This window comes from Thermobia domestica, chromosome 16, assembly GCF_964235325.1.
Source record: "Thermobia domestica chromosome 16, izTheDome1.hap1.1, whole genome shotgun sequence".
Classification (NCBI taxonomy): domain Eukaryota; kingdom Metazoa; phylum Arthropoda; class Insecta; order Zygentoma; family Lepismatidae; genus Thermobia; species Thermobia domestica.
Genome location: NC_137469.1, coordinates 157,767,272 through 157,790,573, shown reverse-complemented (window position 1 = coordinate 157,790,573; position 23,302 = coordinate 157,767,272). Strand labels below are relative to the sequence as shown.

At 35.5% G+C, this 23,302-nt stretch overlaps 1 protein-coding gene across 1 annotated transcript in view; it reads left to right on the top strand.

The window, feature by feature from the left end:
- LOC145672825 (calcium-activated chloride channel regulator 1-like) overlaps positions 1-23,302 on the top strand; it is a 170,910-nt gene that overhangs the window by 2,436 nt on the left and 145,172 nt on the right. Inside the window, exon 2 of the mRNA XM_081741974.1 lies at positions 19,536-19,646. Within this exon, the coding sequence (XP_081598100.1) occupies positions 19,536-19,646 (111 nt within the window). The remainder of the gene's footprint in view (positions 1-19,535; positions 19,647-23,302) is intronic.

Sequence of the window (23,302 nt, the reverse complement as noted above, 5' to 3'; positions counted from 1 at the left end):
CCCGTGCAACACGACCCCGTAAGTTCATGTCATGTAATTCGCCGCGGACTGTGATTGTCGAAACATGGTGGGGGATGTGCTGATTGAGTTCCTCCGTCACTTGCTCCGCAGTGGCACGACGGTTCTGCGTGACAATGCGCTTTAATACCCGGCGTGACCTGTCACTCGTGATTTTCTTCCGCCCACTGTTCCGCTTCCCCGATGTGGTTTTCCCGTGTGTTGTGTAGGCCGTCATCACCTTCGACACTGTCCCACGCGACACACCTAATACAGTAGCCACTGCCGTCACACTCACTCCACATAACTGCGCACCAACAATTTTTCCTCTTTGAAAATCTGAGAGGTCTCCCATTTTACACTACCTCCGTCTGCTGCAGCCACTGGACACTGCTGTTGCACTGCGCCTGACGTAGTATGGAGACCAACCTAACACACCACCACAAGCGATCCGGCGCTGCGGGCGCCACGACACCACTGCCAATCCATACATCTGACGTGTTGCCAACTACAGGTGTTTCCATTTTTCTGATCACCATCTGTACATACAGTATAATAATTTGATTTTTGTGTTTCAACCTCATTATGGGCAGTAATTATCACTTCGATTTACTGAAAATCTATCTGCATCATGTTACTAAAGAATATATATAAGGAAAAAGCAACTGGTTGCGGGAAATTTTATTTTTGAATCAAGTAAGTAGTATACCACTGATTCAGAATATCAATGGGATAAAGCTTGTCAGAGCTTGACACAGTGTTAGAATCATTCTGGTAATAAATGTTCTGCAAAAATTTATAGTAAAGCAAGTATTCTATGTTTAGACGAATAGAAAAAATGAAAGGAATAATAGTAATGCAAATATACGTACACAAATCAAAAGCTCTTACATTCCGTTACATCCAAGAAAAGTATGACGTTGATCCTTTTATATACAGCTTCACAGAAAACTATAAACTGATTGAATACGAAAAGTATGAACTTGTGAAACACACACCCGCGCAGACTGATACCCAAACATCAACTAGGGCTGTGACCCACCAGGAGTGACTCAGGCACCGTAAGTGGTCATTGTGTGACTCACAGATATGCCCCCTTGGCGCGGGAGTGCTTTTCACACCTATGTGACGGATTTTAAAATTTGCCTTTTTGGAAAGGTTTATGGCCGTAATACTCCACTGTGGCTTGCTTGGGTTCTCATCAAAATTTAAAAGTTTCGCAAGCTATTTACAAAGATAAAAACGTACTATAAATGAGGCTCAGTCTCTATAAGGAAAAATAGAAGTAAATAACCCAACGACTATCTAAAGTTTACAAAATTTTGAAATCTTTCATACCTCAACTACTAACTGGAAAATATATTATATTTTTGGTTCGAGCGTACCCCTTGTCTCCAAAGGAGACGGAGCTTTGTTATTATAAAGGTAACCAAAAAGTTTTGTCGCTTTTTCACCAACAACCTTGGAACGTTGAAATGTCACCTAAGACGTACCTGGAATATCAAAAATAGTCCCATCAGCTTCGACGACCTTCTGCCAACATTCTGGAAGGACATGGATTCCATCGCGATAGAACAGGTGATATTCGGACCGTGCAATGTCCGGGGAGTATGGCGGATGCAGTAGTTTCCCATCCAAGGCCTAGGCGTAGAATGGTGTCCCAGGTTATCCTAGCCACGTGGGACTTAGCGTTGTCTTGTAGCAGGAGGACCTCTTTGCGATTCAGAAGTGCTTGCTCCAAAGTTTTGAGTTTTCTTGAACACGGATCAACTGCTGACAGTACACAGTTGCATTGATGTACTGACCAGCTGGTAGCACTTCCCGATGCACATGCCGCGAGCAGTCCACGAAACACATAGAAGGACCTTCTGGTACAGTGTTGATTTCGTCTGTTTTGAAACTGGTTCATGGAATGCTAACCAATGCTGACGGGGCCGTGAAGCTTCGTACAGAATCCACTTCTCATCACATATCAATACCCTGTCCAGAAATGGCTCCTTCCTCAGATGTAACAGCAAAGAAACACAGGTGTCTGTTTGCGTTGCCTTCTGGCCCGGAGTCAAATCATGTGGGATCCATCGACTCAACTTGTAGTGCTTCCGAAGTTGGTGGAGGTGCTGCCGAATGGCTTCTCCACTCATACTGAATTGTAGTCCCAGTTCCTCACGTGTCTGGCCACTGTTCGCCTCAATTACTGCATGAAGATCTGCATTGTGTACATATGTTGATCATCAAGCCCGTGGTAAGTCTTGGAGTGCTTTGTCACCGCTCTTAAACTTGTTAAACCACCGCTGCACTGTCCGCGTAGTCACGACACGCTCGACAAAGGCCTGGCGTATCTTCTGTCCCACTACAGCGGCGTTTGACTCCAGTTTGAACTTGTACAGCATACACGCCCTTATGACGCTCTATGGAGGTCCCATGTTCACTCTGTTCTTACACAAGTTCACGGTGTAACTCAAGTGCCACAACCAGATAGTATGTTGGCTATACCCACTAGGGTGGTCCTTATACATATGGTGAAATTTCAAAATAAAGCAATTTACTCTCTGATCCTCTCAAAAGTTTCCTTTTCATATAGAAATAATATGTGCAAAATATCATGTAAGAATCTTAATATTTAGAGGTGGCTCAACAATGTTAAAGTTTTGCCATGTAAAAACTTGCTAATTGTTCAAGCATTCTATATGTTTCATATAGTCAGTTATTCACAGTAAATCAATGTAACTGCAGAAGCTTCGAATAATCTCTACTGAATTATTACAGAATAACATATTCCGATTGTGAGTAACACCATATAGGTTTGCAAAAGCTGATTCTGAATAAAAGTTGATATCCTTGCATAACAGAACTTTTCTCGGGTGTGTTTGAGTGCTTGGATCACGTACTGCAATTGTTCTTCTGTCTTAAAACGTCCTGACTGCATCATTTCCTATATTAGGGCGACACACGCTCTGCATGATCATTTGTGGTTTGCTAGTGAGCAAACAATTGCCTTAAAGTAATTTCTATCATTCTTTCTATTCACTGAGAAAACCATCTGGAATGCCAAGAAGAGCTAATATACTTCTGCTTACTTTTGTCACAAAATCGACATGCATCTTAACTTTCTACCATCGCCAAATCTACCTCTGCTCGAATTGATAGACCTTCTTCTCCTTCTATCTCTGCTGAAGATTGATCATAGCTCGTTATGTGTTAGAGCCTAACCCCGGATCAAAGAGACTAAAGGGGATCAGATCTTCTGAGAGGGGCGACAGATGTCGTGTCATTTTGTGTAATGTTCTTTCACCAATCTCTCGTTGAGGATAAGCATGAAGTTCCTTAAGGGGTTGGAAATCATTTCTAGCTTTCGTAGAAACCTAGGATGTGTCGGAAACCAGAATTTAACATAAATGTCCGCGAGAAATATGTTGAGATCTCGCAATCCCTGAAATTCTGTCTGTGTCAGCTTAAATGGGAACGGAACAACCAAACCTCTGCCTTCGCCATCCAGCAAGCTTGATGCATTGGCCCAGGAGCTCGGAACTTGATCTGGGTTGGTGGACCAGATGGTGGATTTCCCAAGAACATTAGTCCCATCAACATGAGCAATTCGCGATAATCATTTCGTGAGTAATGATCTGCAGGTTGATGTTCACAAAAAGAAATTACTTCGTCCTGGACATCATGAATTTTTGCTGCTGCAAAATCGCCTGAGAAGACATCCTCATACTTTCCCTGGTCAATAGAGCTCCACTGTTGCCAACATGAGAATGTCTGGCGAAGAGACGGATGTGATGGGGGCCTCCGAAGTGTAGAAGACTATGGCCTAGTAGCTGTTGAAGAATGATACGATCTTGATGAACGGCCTTTGTTGGAACTGATAGTATCAAACACATGACACGCATCAAGTTTTCCCTTTCCCAGTCTTCCACACTACTCTACACAACGTGATAAGTAGCCCTTTCACTCCCAGAGGATGACTTTGGAATTTCTAGCAAATTCTTTTCTTCCATGGTCGATACCAAAATGGGAAGCCTCTCTACCTTATTGCTTCCGCTAATATCACTCAGCTTCCCATCCCAGCGAAATGTCAAAATCGTATTTGGTTTGAAAGAATCTTTAATGCGAGTAGTGACCGATTGCCTGTATTATTGAGGATGACGGCAAGTGTTTGATCTATTAATTCCGAAGATCTTGTCCATAGCTATTGGAAGCCTCGAAGACAATCATCATGGTACATCTGTCACTGAGTCTGTTACTATCTAGCATAATGGCTAGCTGAGATGATATAACACTTTTGCGCCCTCGCTTGCGAAGTTGAACATCAACTGGTTTACTGGAGCCTGGAGCTTCCGTTGGATCTTCCTCTTCTTCTTTGCTGCTACTGCTCGCTAACATTTCTTTCTCGAATAACGTATTTTCTTCAAGTTTGGATTATTTCTTTCTCCTCTTTAGTGTTTCTTCTTTCTTCACTTTGTCCTTTACTTTTTAAAGTGGTACCTTGTCGACTCCCCCAATACAGCAAGGATGTCCCTTCTGTCGCAGGAGTTGTAGGAACATCTTGTCTTCATCATTATTCATCACATCTGTGGCATTTGAATGTGCGGTGTCCAAAAGTTCCTTAATCAATGCTGAAAATGTTGCATCATTGGCTTCTTGAGTCTAGGTCTGACAATTCTTATTTTTCTTAAGTCCTTTTCGCTGGAAGAAAAGATGCTCAAGATTCTTTATCGAATCTTGGTGATGTTTGACAGAGATCCTAGAGCGGGACCAGGAGTCTCCAACTCGACTTTCTGGGGTGTTCTTCTTAGGCGCACATGCAGACAAACTGAAGCTTTCTATAGATAAAGATACTTATCATTATATTTTTAAATTTACATATTTGTAAGTTTATTAATTTATTATAATATACTGTTTATTATTTTTGTTGATATTTAAAATTATTTATCATTAATTTATACATGATGGAATGAATAATTATAATAACGCGATAGGATGTCATGTACAACTTGTATTGTGCTCTGCGGCAAACTATAGACTCTACAATAAACTTCAAATCGCTTGAGTCACCTCTAAATATTAATCAGTTTGATTCAAATTTCACAGAAAACTGTTTTTCGTTGAAAGGAACAATACGAAAGGGTCAGAAGTTGAAACTTTATATACATGAAAATAAGGACCACCCTTATATATATATCCGTTTTACTGGAATTTTTCCTTTCGCCCTTATATAAACTCAAGTGATTTTGAGCCGTGAGGGGTAGTTTTAGCTTAGATCTCGAAGACTATGTTAGGTCCTTTATATGAAGAGTGAGTGGACAAAGTTCTATTTATTTTATCTTTTGCATCAAGTGAGCACTAATAATTAGGTAGAAGCAAGTCTCCTTTCTTTTAGTCAGAGAAATGGATGTTTATGTCCAAGAGTGCTTTTTTCCATATTTATATGGATAGTGCACCAAGTTGTAAAAGATTCCTAGTTAATAGATACCTTAGAGATACCGAATTAATTATCTTAAGCTATGTTCAGCCTAGAACGGGAATTATTAACTGAGGGAGATAGTATATAAGCTTTCTTTTGTTCCATTAGTTGAAGAACCAATTCGGTTGTTTTGATCTGGGACGCAATGGATCTATATAAAGATCCTCGCTATATAAGGAGAAACCTTTAATCTGACCAAACATGTGTAAAGCTTATAGATAGCTTAAATAGATCTCCTTTAGCGTATGCCTATTTGATACGTTACCCCTTGTAGCGAACGTGGCCAAGGTGGCTACTCAGTAATTTTACTTTCGCCAGAGTTGTAAATCATACTGTGAGCCAGTCAGGGTTTCCGGGTCTTTTTGCCAAGTCCAGGTTTATAATAGCAGAGTTCCAATACTCTGCACGAAACATGTTCCAAGCAGCTGTTTCTTGCTAAAATCCCCTTGCCTGGCAACACGCTTTTCCTTCCTGTCCTTCCTTTAGACATCTTCTAAACAGCAGGCGGTCTATTGTTCCGAAACGCACCCAATAAGCTCGAGCTGACATTTTCTCTGCGTTTTTCTTGCTTTCGCGTTTGTGATTAGCCATCCACACTTAAATACATGGTCAGCGTATTCCAAGCGTACGCATGAGTAATAAAAATGCGTGGCGAACGCTTATGAATAGCCATGGGATTAAAAGTGGTTGTACTATAAGAGAGACACTGAGTAGGTTCAGGGCAGAATTTTTATTTAATAAGTTAAAACCCTTTCTTCTTCATACCGTAATAGAAGGAAAGATGGAAGGAAAGCGAGGAGTAGGGAGAAGAAACAACTGATCGATAACTTGAAAATTAGAAGAAAATATTGGGAGTTGAAAGAGGAAGCTGAAAATCGAGAAACATGGAATAAATATTTCTAGGCCCGAACTGAAAATTAAGAAGAGAAAAAACCTCATTAATCCCAGGACCTGCCAATAGGCAGAATACTTAATAATAATAATAATAATAATAATAATAATAATAATAATAATAATAATAATAATAATAATAATAATAATAATAATAATAATAATAATAATAATAATAAAACCCTTTAGAAAATTAAGGAGAACAAAGGGCACCCCTAATGAGAGCTAATTAGGGGTGTTCCGGATTCCGGAATTCCGGAATACTTCGGAATGAAAATCTTAATTCCGGAATCGGAATTAAAAATTTAGTTATTCCGGAATTCCGAAATCTCGGAATTCCGTAATTTCGGAATCTCGGAATTCCGTAATCTCGGAATTTCGGAATCCAGGAAGTTCGTTCCGAAATTTCGAAATCTCTAAATTCCGGAATTTTGGAATTCCGAAAGTTCACCTCGAAATATCGGAATTCAGGAATCTCGGAATTCCGGAACTTCAGTCAGAAATTTCGGAATTTCCAAAACTCGAAATTCCGGAATCTCGAAACTTCAGCTAGAAATTTATGAATTTCAGAATATGAGGACTTCGGTTCAGCACTTCTGAATCTTTGAAATTCGAAATTCCAATAATGGTACGTCGATCCAGCATATCGGAATCTCGGAATGCTGAAATGTCAGCACCTGAAATCTTCAAGTAACATGATTATGAGATAGACATCAACACTCAGACAATGTAATGATGAAACTTACTCTTTTTTACTCATTGTCAGTGGCGGCAATACTCCGTCTTTCTGCAGAACGAAAAGTGCTGAGCAGAAGGACTCATTGAACAAAGTGTAAAGAGTTCATTTACTGGTTCTTGTCTTGTTCTAATGTTCTATCCAAGGGCAGGCTCTAACGTGTTTATACATCGATGCTAGCTGGGTCACTAGTGCAATACGGATAGAGTATCGACCAGTTTCTTCCCTGCATGGCTTCAAAATGACATATAGAAAATGAAAAACTTAGAAACAGGGTGAAGCCATAGATTGCGAGCTTCGTATTCATTACCTATATATTTACTTGCACACTTGAGCCGATATTCACCTCGTACTCCTTAATGTTTAGAAGCCAGGTTCTGCGCAAGAAGAGATTTTAGATTTTAGAAAGGCATACGACTCGGTTAGGAGAGAAATATTATACAACGTTCTTACAGAACTTGGAATAACGAGAAAGCTAATTAGATTAATTAAGATATGTTTAAATGAATCCCAAAGTCAAGTCCGGGTAGGAAAATTTTTGTCCACGAGCTTTCACGTCGAAAATGGCCTGAAACAAGGAGATGCGTTGTCGCCATTATTATTTAACTTTGTTCTGGAATACGCTATAAGGAAAATCAAAGATAGCAACCAGGGCCTACAGTTGAACGGTATTCACCAGGTTATGGCATATGCTGATGATGTAAATTTAATAGAGGATGATAGGAGAACAATAGAAAGAAATGCAGAGATCTTATTAAACGCTTACAGGGACATGGATTTAGAAGTAAATGCAGAGAAAACTAAATACATGGAAGTGTGTCGGGACCGTACTACGGAAAATTGTGGATGCGTTAAAATATTAAATAATACTTTTGATAAAGTGGATAGTTTCAAATATCTAGGATCAATATTAACCGAGGAAAATCATATTCACGAAGACATTAAATGTCGACTAAAAGCAGGGATTTCGTGTTACTATCCGGCGCAAAATCTCTTGTCCTTGCGAATTCTGTGGAGGAATTTGAAGCTTAAAATATATAAATCGATAATCATCCCTGTTGTTCTGTATGGTTGCGAAACATGGTCGCTTACACTGAGGGAAGAACATAGACTGAAAGTATTTGAGAACAAGATCCTGAGACGAATATTCGGACCCAAGAGGAATGGGAATGGGGTATGGCGGAAACTTCATAACGAGGAACTACATAATTTATACGGTCTATCCAACATTGTTAGGGTCGTCAAGTCTAAAAGGCTTAGGTGGGCAGGTCATGTAGCTAGAATGGTAGAAAGTAGAAACGCTTTCAAAATCTTGACTGGAAGACCAATCGGAAAACGACCATTAGGAAGACCTAGGCGCAGATGGGAGGACAATATTAAGATGGATCTCGCAGAGATTGGAATACAAAGTAAAAACTGGATGCAGTTAGCTAAGGATAGAAGTCAGTGGAGAGCTTTTGTGAACGCGGCATTGAACCTCCGGGTTCCATAGGCCATAGAATTAGTTAGTTAGTTTAGTCATATGTGTACCAAGTTTGGTTGAAATTGCTTCAGGTATTCCAGAATTATGCTGGAACAAACATACAGCATCTAGCTCTTCTCCCTCATAGTTTTCTTAGTTTTTATTTTCTTGTATTAGGAAAACAATTTTTCAACGAAAACATCTGGTTCGGAGCTCACATACGTAGTCGGTCCCGTAACTAGCTGATAGCAAATAGTTTTTCATAACGTAGGTTTTGCATAATGCTATACCATAATTATGTAATTTTTGTAGATAGCATGGCACAAAAATTAATTCAATTATACCATGATACCTTTTTTAATACACAAAATGACCAGCATTTGTTATCGCATAAACAAGTTACTAATTTAAGGAAAAATGACCAAAGTGGAATTGAGTCATAATTGAACTTGGGTCTTTCTTCCAGAAAAGTCCTCAATTAGTACAATCAATATGTAGTTCAGAAAGGAGTGCATGACTTGCACAAATGCTCTGCTCACAATGAGCACACCTGACAAAGGCAATCGAATTACACTTGACACATTTGTCGTTAACAATTCCGTCAAAGTAGTAGTCGTAAGGAGCGATCCATTTAATTTTGTGCTGGTTAATGATAAAGCAAAAATGGTTATACCGTTGGATTTATGGTAAAATTTGCTATTAATAAGGTGTCACTGTTATGCGTTTTGTTTAAAACTTTTATCTGATTCAAAATGGCGGATTTGAACATGGCCGCCATCAAGGCAACTCTTACCATAGACCTAATATTTATCCACCTGCTTTTTATTTAATTATTATCATTAACACAAAATTTACAAGGTGGGGTAAAGGACATACATATGCTGCAACAATATTTAATTTCCCTGTAACTTTTTACCAATTGCGCGTAAATCAAAATTAACGTCACCATTGTTCTTCTGATTAAATTTGCGCCTTAAATCATGTATCACATGACCCTATTCCTATTTTAAAAACTTAACCGTAATTCAAAATGGCGGATTTCAAGATGGCCGCCGTCAGGTATACCCTTACTATATGACTTCCCCCTAGTCCTAATATGTACCCATATATTTGTTATTCACCTTTTGTCGTTACAAGAGGTCTTACAGAGCTTTTACCTCCAACTGTATGAAGACTATTCCGTACTTCCATGTGATGTTCTGGTAGCTGTATCTCCTAAACCCCTGGAGCTTCGCACCTACAACTTCACTGAAATACTGACCACATTTAGTACTACTTTCTCATATGTGTCTCAGTCAGCAACTCGATTCACCCAAACGTAAGGTTTACTTGTGAGATTAGAGGAAGCCTTGAACAATATTCTGGCACTGTGATGCACACAGGAACAGTTGGACGGGTTTTACATAGTGCCGGTTACAATGCCAGTTTTCCTACGAGGAAACTATATGTCAATTGTGTGAATCAGAAAAAGAGTCTAAAATTTGTTAACCTGTATAGGGGAAGCCAATAGAATTCTGGGATCACGTTCTCTGGTCGGACAAAAACAAATTCTGCTTATACAAGGGTGATGGACGTGTTACAGTGTGAAGGCTATCAAATACAGCTAAGAACATGGTAGCTACAGTGAAACATGGAGGCAACAGTGTGATGGTATGGGGATGTATGGCTTCATCAGGCGTTGGGGAACTGGTGCTCATAGATGGAATCATGGAAAAGTTTGAATACAAGAGAATTCTTGAAAACAATCTTAAGAGGAGTGCACAGAAGCTAGAATTGGGAAACGGTTATTACTTCCATCAGGACAATGATCCAAAGTATACTGCGGAAATTATGAGGCTTTGGATGGTGTATAACAACACTCCTCACACTTTGAAGATACCGACCAAATCACCAGATTTAAATCCTACAGAGAACATCTGGAACGAGTTCGAAGATCGTGTTAGGAAACCTCACATTAGAAGTAAGGACCATCTGAAAGAACTTCTTCAGAGTGGAGAAATATGAACTCTGCAGTCAGCACAAAAAAGTACAGTCATGTTGAAAAAAATATCGTAGTAATCCATAGAAAGGGGAACATAACTAATTACTAGCTGTTCTCTGTTGAATGCTGATATCCAGATGTAAACAAACTATTTTCATCCTTTCTGGTAGTGGAAATAAGTATCCGATGCTTTTCATGAGTTTATATATTTAGTAGAAGACTCAAATTTATTTTGTAGCAGTTGTAATTTTGTCTACTTTCTTTGCATACCTATAGAAATGATAAATCTAGTAAACATGTTTATGTTAGAATAATTATGTCGGACTCTGTACTTCGTGTTGATTTATGAATCCCCTGTTATACTAAGCCAGAGATGTGAAACAATGAGAAAATTTAGCTTATATTCAATAGTATTTTAAAATGTTTTTATGACAATAGCTTTGTTCATGGACAGAAATATTAACTGCCCAGCATGCTCAGCGGTAAGATTATTTGTGTACACAAATATTTTCTCGCTAATTTTGTTAATCTTGAAAGATGGTGGGAATGATTATTCCACCAAAGTAGTGGCTCTTCCTCCAAATCTGCATCCCTAAGGCTTAGGTACAGGTTCAATTATTCTATGTGACTGCCTTCTTTATCCTGTCACCAAATGTCCTTCGTTTTAGGCAACTGTCTAATCTTTTAGTACCAACATTCCCTCAATTATCTTTTTTAGGATTTCCTGCTGGAGTAAGTCTCAACTTATACAGTACTCTACCTTTTGTTATCTCAATATTTTTACCCAAATTATCTTCTTTAAACCTGAGATCTAAGAAAGCACAACTTTTCTACAGAATTCTGCTTCTTTCATCCTCTGTTTCTTCGTTCTGAAGGATAAGATTTTTATATATTGTTTGAGACAGAACTTTTGCTATTTCTTCTTGGCGTGTTAAAACTACCAGCATCAAAAGGAAAGTAAACGATCATCTTGTTGGCGTGCATGACGGAAGTATTTTACGCAGAAGGCCTAATGCATCTTACTCTTCTTGCAGCGCAAGTCTCATTTTCCTGCTTTGACTCATAATTTGTCTGTTTCCGAAGGTCCCTGTAGCTCAAGGGCTTTGTTTACTCTAATATTCAAAGTATGGCCGAAACAACCCAAATGTTGGAAATCGCTCAAGTCAACAATGGCCTTTACAATATTGGCACTACTGTTGTTACACAACGAACATTTTCAGTTGGTATTTCCCACATATCTATACTAAAATATAAAGCCTCTAACAGATTTGATTTCGGAAAATCGGAATTCCGGAACTTCATCGCAAATATCGGAAGTTCGGAATTCCGGAATCTCGAAACAAGATCTGAAATTTCGGAAGATCGGAATTCCGGAATCCAGAACACGATACTAAATTTCGGAATCTCGGAATTCCGGTATCTCGGAATTTCGAAATTCCGGAATTCCGAGATTCTGAAAATTCCGGAATTCCGATATTCCGAAAATTCCGAGATTCCGAAAAACGGAATTCCGAAAAATTCCGGAATTATCGACATTCCGAATTCCGGAATTGAAATCTCAATTCCGAACACCCCTAGAGCTAATCCTCCTCTTTTCCACAGGCCCCTATATTTAGATAAACTATAAAGAACAAAAATTTATAGAGGATACCTTAGAAAATGTAGAGATAAGAGTAGCCAGATTGATATTTTGCAAATAATAGTTGATTTAGAGAATTATTTCTAATAGATACTCAATTTTATTGAATAAAATGCTTCTAAGAGAGAATTGCTGTTGTTATGAATTTATTACTTTGATATGAACTTGAAGCTTAAGCAGAACCCATAGAAGTAGTCATATGTTTATGCATATATAATATATTGAGAATTACTCTAGATATTACTTATCTGCGACGAGTGGATAATTGAATTGAATCGGTCATTGCAGAAAGGGCACATGTAACATTTTGGTCGAAATTATGATAACACTAGATTCATTATCTACATATGTAGGCCCATTATTTGCCACAAAGAGATCTTAGGTATAACCTTCTGAAGGCAGGTTCTGTATTTTGAATATGAAAAACGGCGTTCAGTGCAACAAGGACACATGTGCAACATCTTGTGTTGTGTTTAGTTCCTCTACTGACTTTGCCATGTCTGGAAGTAGCAACGATGAATCTCCGCAGACAAAGAAACTAAAAGGCATACTGAGAAGTACCAGAGAAATGTCATGAAACAAGCTAAAGTTAAAGGACTGCCACACAAATCATATTCCGGCAAGTATATTCCAGATATAAGAACAGGTGATAATTGCCAGTGTAGGTTAAAGTGTTTTTCAAAAATTACCGAAAGTGGGCGATGCAGTATACTGGCATATTTCCTTTCATTAGAAACCAAAGATTTCCAGGATATCTATCTCCAAGGTCGGATATTCAGAGTTTTAGTACCGATTCCAGCAGTGGCCGAGAACTCATGAAGATGTACAGCAACGCATGAATGACGACAGTGGGGATGAAGTGGAATGGAGAAAAAGACTGACATCCACAGTAATGTTACTATTTTCATATGAATCAAACGAGTTTTATTTTAGTCGTTGTGTATTTCGAGTATGTTCTTTTGAGTTTCTGCACGTGGCTTTATTAGTATGTTTACTCAGTCGACTTGCAATGTTTTTTACTGTAAATTACATGAGTGATGAACCCATGTAAAACAAAAACCTCCGCGTTTATTATTAATAATACACTACAGTATTGTTGGTCTTACAATAACTTAGATTGGTCATTGTGTTAGATGGTAATCTTTAAAGGGGCTTCTACGTTAAAGATTTATTAGGGTACCTTCTTTCAAACATCTACTAAATTGTCTTAGTTTACGTTAAATTAGTCTTTGTTTATTTCTCAAAACAACTCGCGCAACAGTATATTGTTCGTACTCTTCGTAGATCATATAATATTCATAGGTTACTAACTAATAATAGTTTATTGCTTCATTCTCAGTTCAGTCAGTGCAGAAAGGGCACATGTGCAAAATTTCAAGGTTGTCTGTTAGAAAAATGAACAACGATCGAGAACAAAATTATAGTGTACCTCCACCATTAAACCACGTGACATGCCATTTCGGTAACAGCACACACGTACGGTTTTTTGCCTTTTTCTCGAAAACATGATTTTGTAACATGTGCCCTTTCTTCAATGACCGATTCAATTATTCATTATGGGCCTAATAAAGTTATATAAGTCGTCGTCCTTGCAATTTAAGCAAGTGAAAGTGTTAAACACACGAACTAATAGATATCTCTATTGCAACGACAAACAAAAGCACTTGCAGGTGCATCTTCGAAAACGTTAAAACACGTATTCAGTTATTTTTATGGAAATTTATACGCTGAGTTTTATCTTCGTAACTTTAGAGATTCGTGAGAATTATTATTCTTGAGAAATAAAAATCAACTCCTCATTAATCGCTCTTAGAATATACATTCCCAAAAATTCATCCGTATCCGCTATAAAATGAGTTTTCTCCCCAAATTTCATCCTTCTACCTGTAATACTGTGGTGTAGGTAGTCTGTCAGCTACAGTTTGTTTAATGCATATAATAGTATAGCTTTTAATTTTAATCCTCAAATTTAAATACTTTTTATTTTATTTTACACCTAGAGTAACCCGGGGTAATTATACGGCACTCCAAAAAGTTCAGGCAAATATGAGATACTGGTCTTATTAGGCCAGTACACATGATATAAAAATAGTCCTTGTAAAGCATATAAGCTCTTTCCTAGGCATTTCAAAACTGTATTTACTGAACCTATTCTATTACTTCATAATTTGTGCTATGAATGTAGTATCGCTTATTTTTTATATCTCAAAAACTTTTGAAATTACATGATAAACCATTTTAGAAATCTTCGTAATAAATCAATACAGATTTTGCACGAGTTATCCTGAGATTATGGGCAATATTTCTGAAGAAGAAAAGTATTTCTGTCATTGTTATTGTGGGTATAATTTTGTATTAAATCCATGGGGTAATTATGGGACAAATTTTGGAGAAATATGACACCCCATGGCGAAATTGAGACGTTTATCTATCTATAGATATGATGTTTTTCTCTTTTGTTTTCCAAGTGTTATGAAAATTATCTTTGAACTATTTAGTAGATCATGGTTCGAAATTGTGTGAAAAAAAATCAAAACGTTATGAACAATTACTAAAACATGCCATTCAAGATGTAACATATGAAAAACTCTCTTTGCGTGCTTCTTGAAATATTTACAAGTTTAGAAGCAAACAAAATTGCTCATATTAGAAATCTAAACCTTCTTGTAGTCTTTGTACTCGTTAGAATCACATCTTTTGTTTCTTGAAATATTTACAAGTTTAGAAGCAAACAAAAATTGCTCATATTAGAGATCTAAACCTTCTTGTAGTCTTTGTACTCGTTAGAATCACATCTTCTGTTTCTTGAAATATTTACAAGTTTAGAAGCAAACAAAAATTGCTCATATTAGATAATCATATTAGATATATACAGATCTAAACCTTTTTGTAGTCTTTGTACTCGTTAGAATCACATCTTCTGTTTCTTGAAATATTTACAAGTTTAGAAGCAAACAAAAATTGCTCATATTAGAGATCTAAACCTTCTTGTAGTCTTTGTACTCGTTAGAATCACATCTTCTGTTTCTTGAAATATTTACAAGTTTAGAAGCAAACAAAAATTGCTCATATTAGATAATCATATTAGATATATACAGATCTAAACCTTTTTGTAGTCTTTGTACTCGCTAGAATCACATCTTTTGTTTCTTGAAATATTTACAAGTTTAGAAGCAAACAAAAATTGCTCATATTAGAAATCTAAACCTTCTTGTAGTCTTTGTACTCGTTAGAATCACATCTTTTGTTTCTTGAAATATTTACAAGTTTAGAAGCAAACAAAAATTGCTCATATTAGAGATCTAAACCTTTTTGTAGTCTTTGTACTCGTTAGAATCACATCTTTTGTTTCTTGAAATATTTACAAGTTTAGAAGCAAACAAAAATTGCTCATATTAGAGATCTAAACCTTTTTGTAGTCTTTGTACTCGTTAGAATCACATCTTTTGTTTCTTGAAATATTTACAAGTTTAGAAGCAAACAAATATTGCTCATATTAGAGATCTAAACCTTTTTGTAGTCTTTGTACTCGTTAGAATCACATCTTTTGTTTCTTGAAATATTTACAAGTTTAGAAGCAAACAAAAATTGCTCATATTAGAGATCTAAACCTTTTTGTAGTCTTTGTACTCGTTAGAATCACATCTTTTGTTTCTTGAAATATTTACAAGTTTAGAAGCAAACAAAAATTGCTCATATTAGAGATCTAAACCTTTTTGTAGTCTTTGTACTCGCTAGAATCACATCTTTTGTTTCTTGAAATATTTACAAGTTTAGAAGCAAACAAAAATTGCTCATATTAGAAATCTAAACCTTCTTGTAGTCTTTGTACTCGTTAGAATCACATCTTTTGTTTCTTGAAATATTTACAAGTTTAGAAGCAAACAAAAATTGCTCATATTAGAGATCTAAACCTTCTTGTAGTCTTTGTACTCGTTAGAATCACATCATCTGTTTCTTGAAATATTTACAAGTTTAGAAGCAAACAAAAATTGCTCATATTAGATAATCATATTAGATATATACAGATCTAAACCTTTTTGTAGTCTTTGTACTCGTTAGAATCACATCTTCTGTTTCTTGAAATATTTACAAGTTTAGAAGCAAACAAAAATTGCTCATATTAGAGATCTAAACCTTTTTGTAGTCTTTGTACTCGTTAGAATCACATCTTTTGTTTCTTGAAATATTTACAAGTTTAGAAGCAAACAAAAATTGCTCATATTAGATAATCATATTAGATATATACAGATCTAAACCTTTTTGTAGTCTTTGTACTCGTTAGAATCACATCTTCTGTTTCTTGAAATATTTACAAGTTTAGAAGCAAACAAAAATTGCTCATATTAGAGATCTAAACCTTCTTGTAGTCTTTGTACTCGTTAGAATCACATCTTCTGTTTCTTGAAATATTTACAAGTTTAGAAGCAAACAAAAATTGCTCATATTAGATAATCATATTAGATATATACAGATCTAAACCTTTTTGTAGTCTTTGTACTCGCTAGAATCACATCTTTTGTTTCTTGAAATATTTACAAGTTTAGAAGCAAACAAAAATTGCTCATATTAGAAATCTAAACCTTCTTGTAGTCTTTGTACTCGTTAGAATCACATCTTTTGTTTCTTGAAATATTTACAAGTTTAGAAGCAAACAAAAATTGCTCATATTAGAGATCTAAACCTTTTTGTAGTCTTTGTACTCGTTAGAATCACATCTTTTGTTTCTTGAAATATTTACAAGTTTAGAAGCAAACAAAAATTGCTCATATTAGAGATCTAAACCTTTTTGTAGTCTTTGTACTCGTTAGAATCACATCTTTTGTTTCTTGAAATATTTACAAGTTTAGAAGCAAACAAATATTGCTCATATTAGAGATCTAAACCTTTTTGTAGTCTTTGTACTCGTTAGAATCACATCTTTTGTTTCTTGAAATATTTACAAGTTTAGAAGCAAACAAAAATTGCTCATATTAGAGATCTAAACCTTTTTGTAGTCTTTGTACTCGTTAGAATCACATCTTTTGTTTCTTGAAATATTTACAAGTTTAGAAGCAAACAAAAATTGCTCATATTAGAGATCTAAACCTTTTTGTAGTCTTTGTACTCGCTAGAATCACATCTTTTGTTTCTTGAAATATTTACAAGTTTAGAAGCAAACAAAAATTGCTCATATTAGAAATCTAAACCTTCTTGTAGTCTTTGTACTCGTTAGAATCACATCTTTTGTTTCTTGAAATATTTACAAGTTTAGAAGCAAACAAAAATTGCTCATATTAGAGATCTAAACCTTCTTGTAGTCTTTGTACTCGTTAGAATCACATCATCTGTTTCTTGAAATATTTACAAGTTTAGAAGCAAACAAAAATTGCTCATATTAGATAATCATATTAGATATATACAGATCTAAACCTTTTTGTAGTCTTTGTACTCGTTAGAATCACATCTTCTGTTTCTTGAAATATTTACAAGTTTAGAAGCAAACAAAAATTGCTCATATTAGAGATCTAAACCTTTTTGTAGTCTTTGTACTCGTTAGAATCACATCTTTTGTTTCTTGAAATATTTACAAGTTTAGAAGCAAACAAAAATTGCTCATATTAGATAATCATATTAGATATATACAGATCTAAACCTTTTTGTAGTCTTTGTACTCGCTAGAATCACATCTTTTGTTTCTTGAAATATTTACAAGTTTAGAAGCAAACAAAAATTGCTCATATTAGAAATCTAAACCTTCTTGTAGTCTTTGTACTCGTTAGAATCACATCTTTTGTTTCTTGAAATATTTACAAGTTTAGAAGCAAACAAAAATTGCTCATATTAGAGATCTAAACCTTTTTGTAGTCTTTGTACTCGTTAGAATCACATCTTTTGTTTCTTGAAATATTTACAAGTTTAGAAGCAAACAAAAATTGCTCATATTAGAGATCTAAACCTTTTTGTAGTCTTTGTACTCGTTAGAATCACATCTTTTGTTTCTTGAAATATTTACAAGTTTAGAAGCAAACAAAAATTGCTCATATTAGAGATCTAAACCTTTTTGTAGTCTTTGTACTCGCTAGAATCACATCTTTTGTTTCTTGAAATATTTACAAGTTTAGAAGCAAACAAAATTGCTCATATTAGAAATCTAAACCTTCTTGTAGTCTTTGTACTCGTTAGAATCACATCTTTTGTTTCTTGAAATATTTACAAGTTTAGAAGCAAACAAAAATTGCTCATATTAGAGATCTAAACCTTCTTGTAGTCTTTGTACTCGTTAGAATCACATCTTCTGTTTCTTGAAATATTTACAAGTTTAGAAGCAAACAAAATTGGTCATATTAGAAATCTAAACCTTCTTGTAGTCTTTGTACTCGTTAGAATCACATCTTTTGTTTCTTGAAATATTTACAAGTTTAGAAGCAAACAAAAATTGCTCATATTAGAGATCTAAACCTTGTTGTAGTCTTTGTACTCGTTAGAATCACATCTTCTGTTTCTTGAAATATTTACAAGTTTAGAAGCAAACAAAAATTGCTCATATTAGAGATCTAAACCTTTTTGTAGTCTTTGTACTCGTTAGAATCACATCTTTTGTTTCTTGAAATATTTACAAGTTTAGAAGCAAACAAAAATTGCTCATATTAGATAATCATATTAGATATATACAGATCTAAACCTTTTTGTAGTCTTTGTACTCGTTAGAATAACATCTTTTGTTTCTTGGAATATTTACAAGTTTAGAAGCAAGTAAAATGGCTCATATTAGAGAGTTATATCCCCCTCTGGAAAAGATATTCAATTCGCACACTGTTACGAGTAAAATACTAAAAACTCCCACTTAAAGAACTCAAGAAGTTTTGGTATATTATATTATTGTTTAAAATTCTAGTTTTGTTAGAAAGACCCTATCCTAAAGTAATAAATGGTGGTCTCTGTTTCCATATTATGATAGAATAATACTGTATACAAAAATTTAGTGTACAGTTTTGAGACATTCAATAGGAGACGAGACTTTTCAAAAAAAAAAAAAAAGAGTCGAATTCGACTAAGCGTGTCTCGTATCTATGTATTGAGCATATTTTTCATTTTTAATTCCATTTGGGTGGTAAAAATGTTTGAAAAGAAAATAAAAGTTATTACGTGTATTCTGGACCAATAATCATTACTTTCATCGACGTGCAGTACAGAAAGAATTTGAAATTTATGAAATGTACTACGACATTTTATCAAACATTCCTTAAGCTCACAGAAATACTCATTCAATTATGTCTTTATCTGTAAGAGTGTTGCTGTAGGCTTAATTTGTGATAATCGCCTCTTTTTTTTCTGCATATTGTCTTTCTTATTGTTTTAATGCAGTTTTATGCTCTTTTGCAGGAACTTTTTAAGAAGGGCTCAGAATATCTATACAGAGCAACCAGAAAAAGAGCTTTCTTTGAGGAAGTTACCATTGTCATACCTTCCAGTTGGAAAACCTTAAACAGTGACGTAAGTTTACTTGTTTCTCAATGTACGAGAGTCACTCAGTACAAAGGAACGTTTTGGTATGAAATGCAAACGAGAAAGGATATATGCGAAATATTTATGATATAGAGACTACATACTTCACTTTTCAACATAATTGCCATACACATTCATTATTGTAGCGAGATGCAAGTTTTTTCTTTATAGTCAGTATACTCTGTTGCCGGCAACGTATTCAATCATGTCGTCTACGTATTCAATCATTGCTGTTCATCAGCAATGGGGAAGTAGGCTTATTTTCTAGAAAGTAAATCTTTCAACTTCGGGAACAAGTGGTACTCACTCTATGTACACTGTATAGCCAGTGGTTGAATACAGCCAACGAAAACTTTGGAGTAGGTCCCGATTTCCATTAGCAGTGTGAAAACAAGTTATTGTAGACCTTAAAAATACTACTTGAGAATATGCCGCGCCGTTTATTTTGTATGGCGCAATGAAGCTTTTGAAACGTTTGCTAATAAATCTTTGTATTTATTCTTGTTGCGTAAAGCAAAGATTATTTCTTTAATGGACTATTTTTTTTAAAAACGCCTTTTCTATTCGGAAAGCCAGTTGACAGACCCTTCGCGTGCTGTTTGTTTCGCCTTTTCTGACCTGGAAAGCAACCTCGTGTGCTGTCACTCTATTGACTGACGACTTTGAATAGCCGATCTATGTTTTATCTACTACCATGATTCTTTCGAGAAATTTGGTATCCTCGTGAGAGTGGGTGACAAAAATTTGTGGGTCACTGGACGTTGCTTGTTCATCTGAAGCAGGATTATGATTACTGTTACACAATCTTACCCCGTGTACAATCACGTTCCTTCGTGTGCTTTAAGCTCTGCATTCAACTCAGCAACTTCGATGATCATCTGGTGTACTTCATTGATAGGAAGGAACAAAAGGTAAATTGTGTGAAATATAGCATTAAATAGACTATTTTCTTATTTTCACGAAGATAGTGTAAAGTATTTTATATCCCATGTATACGAGAACTGTCCAGTATTTACGTAGTGTTACTCGTGTATAATTGCATTTAGAGACTCTAATATGGTCTCAACGAATTTTCTTTGGTTTGACACTAGCACCCTCACAAATTATCATCAGTCATTGAATACAAATTCTTTGATAACTGGATGTTGACATACTTATGTAGTCAAATAGTTGCCATATGTGCCTTTGTTGCTCGTAATATCATGTTTAATTCCCTATAGAACCAGAACTATTTCGACACTGAGTCACTAACCGCGAGGTAATTGAAGAATCTGCCCTAACTTAAAATGTAGTTAACTCCACTTTAAAAATTCAGAAATAATACTGATCGAAATCGACGCTTTCACCACGCATCACAAAGTTAAATATATGCCACCTAATCGGCAAATTTACTTCTGGATTAGGAATTTTTACTGTGCATGTGTTAACATATTTTATACGTTCGAACACGCACAGAAAAAACATATTAATACAACTCGATTTTAACATGGGTCAACATGACTATACATTTAACATGGTATTTTAACACTAAGGGTCGGATGTTGCTGTTAGCACAGGCCCGGTGTTACCGGTTTGACAAACCGGTGGCAAAATAGTACCGCGACGGTGTTAAACAACTAAGGAAATGACCGAAGGGACAGTACCACGGTATCCTACGTACTCTGTGTCTGTAGTAACACTTCAGCTTGAATAGTGAACAAAATTCATTAAGCTACTACTATTAATTGTTACTCGTCAGTAGTCAATAAAACCTTTCATGTGCTAAGAACACTGATTTAGCAAACGCATCACAGCCGTCTCAAAATCCTGTGTATCTGATAGATGCAGCTAATACTGTAATTTTTAACATGCACACCGCCTTACATAAATATCATAAATATCTATGTAACTGACATTGAAAAGTTGTATTAGTCTTAATTTTTTGCTATAAGCAAAGCTTTACCGGTGTATTTGACATTTGTACCAAATACTGAACAACTCTAATCTTTGACGAAAATAATTTTGTGTTCGTGTGGATTTTCTGACAAAATTTACGTTAACAGAAGTCTGTTTTCGATCTCTTACCTTGTTTTTGGTGTATTTCAACGCATAACGACTTCGCAACATAAGACTAACCAATGGCATTTGCGACCGTGTATAATTACTTTTCTGGTAATTTTCTGATTTTCTTCTTTCATTCAGAAAATCTAGTTGCCAAATTGCAATATTGAAGTTTGGTATCTTTCTTTTTCTCGCTAACTATATCTCGCTCTTCTTAACCAAATATAGATAATTTATGCTCCATTTTATTACCCTAATAATAGTCATGTCCGTTTAATAAGAAAGAACATGCATTTTGTAAACGTAGTATACTGGCAACTATACACAAAACAACACCAATGGTGTTACTGAAATGACCCCATTATAGCAGTCACCATGATTTAACCACTACCTTTCAAATAATTTACTCCAAAATGCTGCGTAGTTGAAGCAGCACCAGACGTGTGTCGAAATTTAACGTGACTAGGATAACACAACGCTATGTGTTGAATTAACATAGACATTGTTTATTGTGTGTACTAAGAAACTACTGAAATAATCATCATGTACTTCTGTAGTAGAAGATGTAGAGATATACTTCTCAAACTTCTATACTTCATAATATTAACACTGTGCATTGTATTTGCATAAAATTATAACTGCATAAAAATAATAAATGACAGCATTTACTTTCAGAGTGAGTGTACTAATATATTTGCTTCATAATACATATTTGACAAATTGTAAACATAGTTTTTTTTGGAGTTAACATCTTATAAAACAACACTTGTATTTGGTGATGTTGTACACTGTATTTGGTGGACGTTGTAAAAATAGTAAGCATTAATGGTCATGCCTTAAAGTAAGGGAAGAACAGAAACAAGCACCCAAATGTACTCAATCAGAAGACGTTGTTACCTACTTCTCTTTAGCCCTTTTGTATGTTGAACTCATAATAGGCTAGGTAAGTAACATCATATTCTTTCGATATTTACTGTCTTTGTGAATACCACTGGGTATTGTTTCAAATTAACGTAACTAACATCCAGTTCGTCATGCATAGTGCTTAATTTTTTTAAATCAGTTCTGACAAAGTACCAGTAGATCATTATTTTCTATAGTTTCAATGGCAGAAGTTTGAACCCGCTGATTTCGCAAGCCTTCGACTAAGCCAAACCAAAAAAGATGAGTGTGTGATTGGATCATACAAAGGAAAGTTTGTACCATAATATAGTTAAACCTGGATAAGTTGGATCGTAAGGAACGGAGCACTTCATCCTACTTATAAAAATATCCCACCTATTGAGTTTCTTACTTAACCGGTTGAAAAAACTGATGTCTCACTTATAAATGTAGTTTTGAAGGACGATTCCCAGTAATATGAGTTTCTCAGTTATCCAGGTACCACTTATGCAGGTTTGACTGTACTACAATTTGCGTGAAGGGACAAGAACATTAGCTTTGCCCCTGGAATTCAGTATATCTTGATGATTAAGAAATCATATAATTTAAATAGTTAATTTTTGTCATGCTTCACTGACTGACTTTTCTTCTCATCAATTTTCAAATATGTTTGGCAGACTTTCAGTGGTTTAATCAATACTCAATAAGCAATAATTTGATTT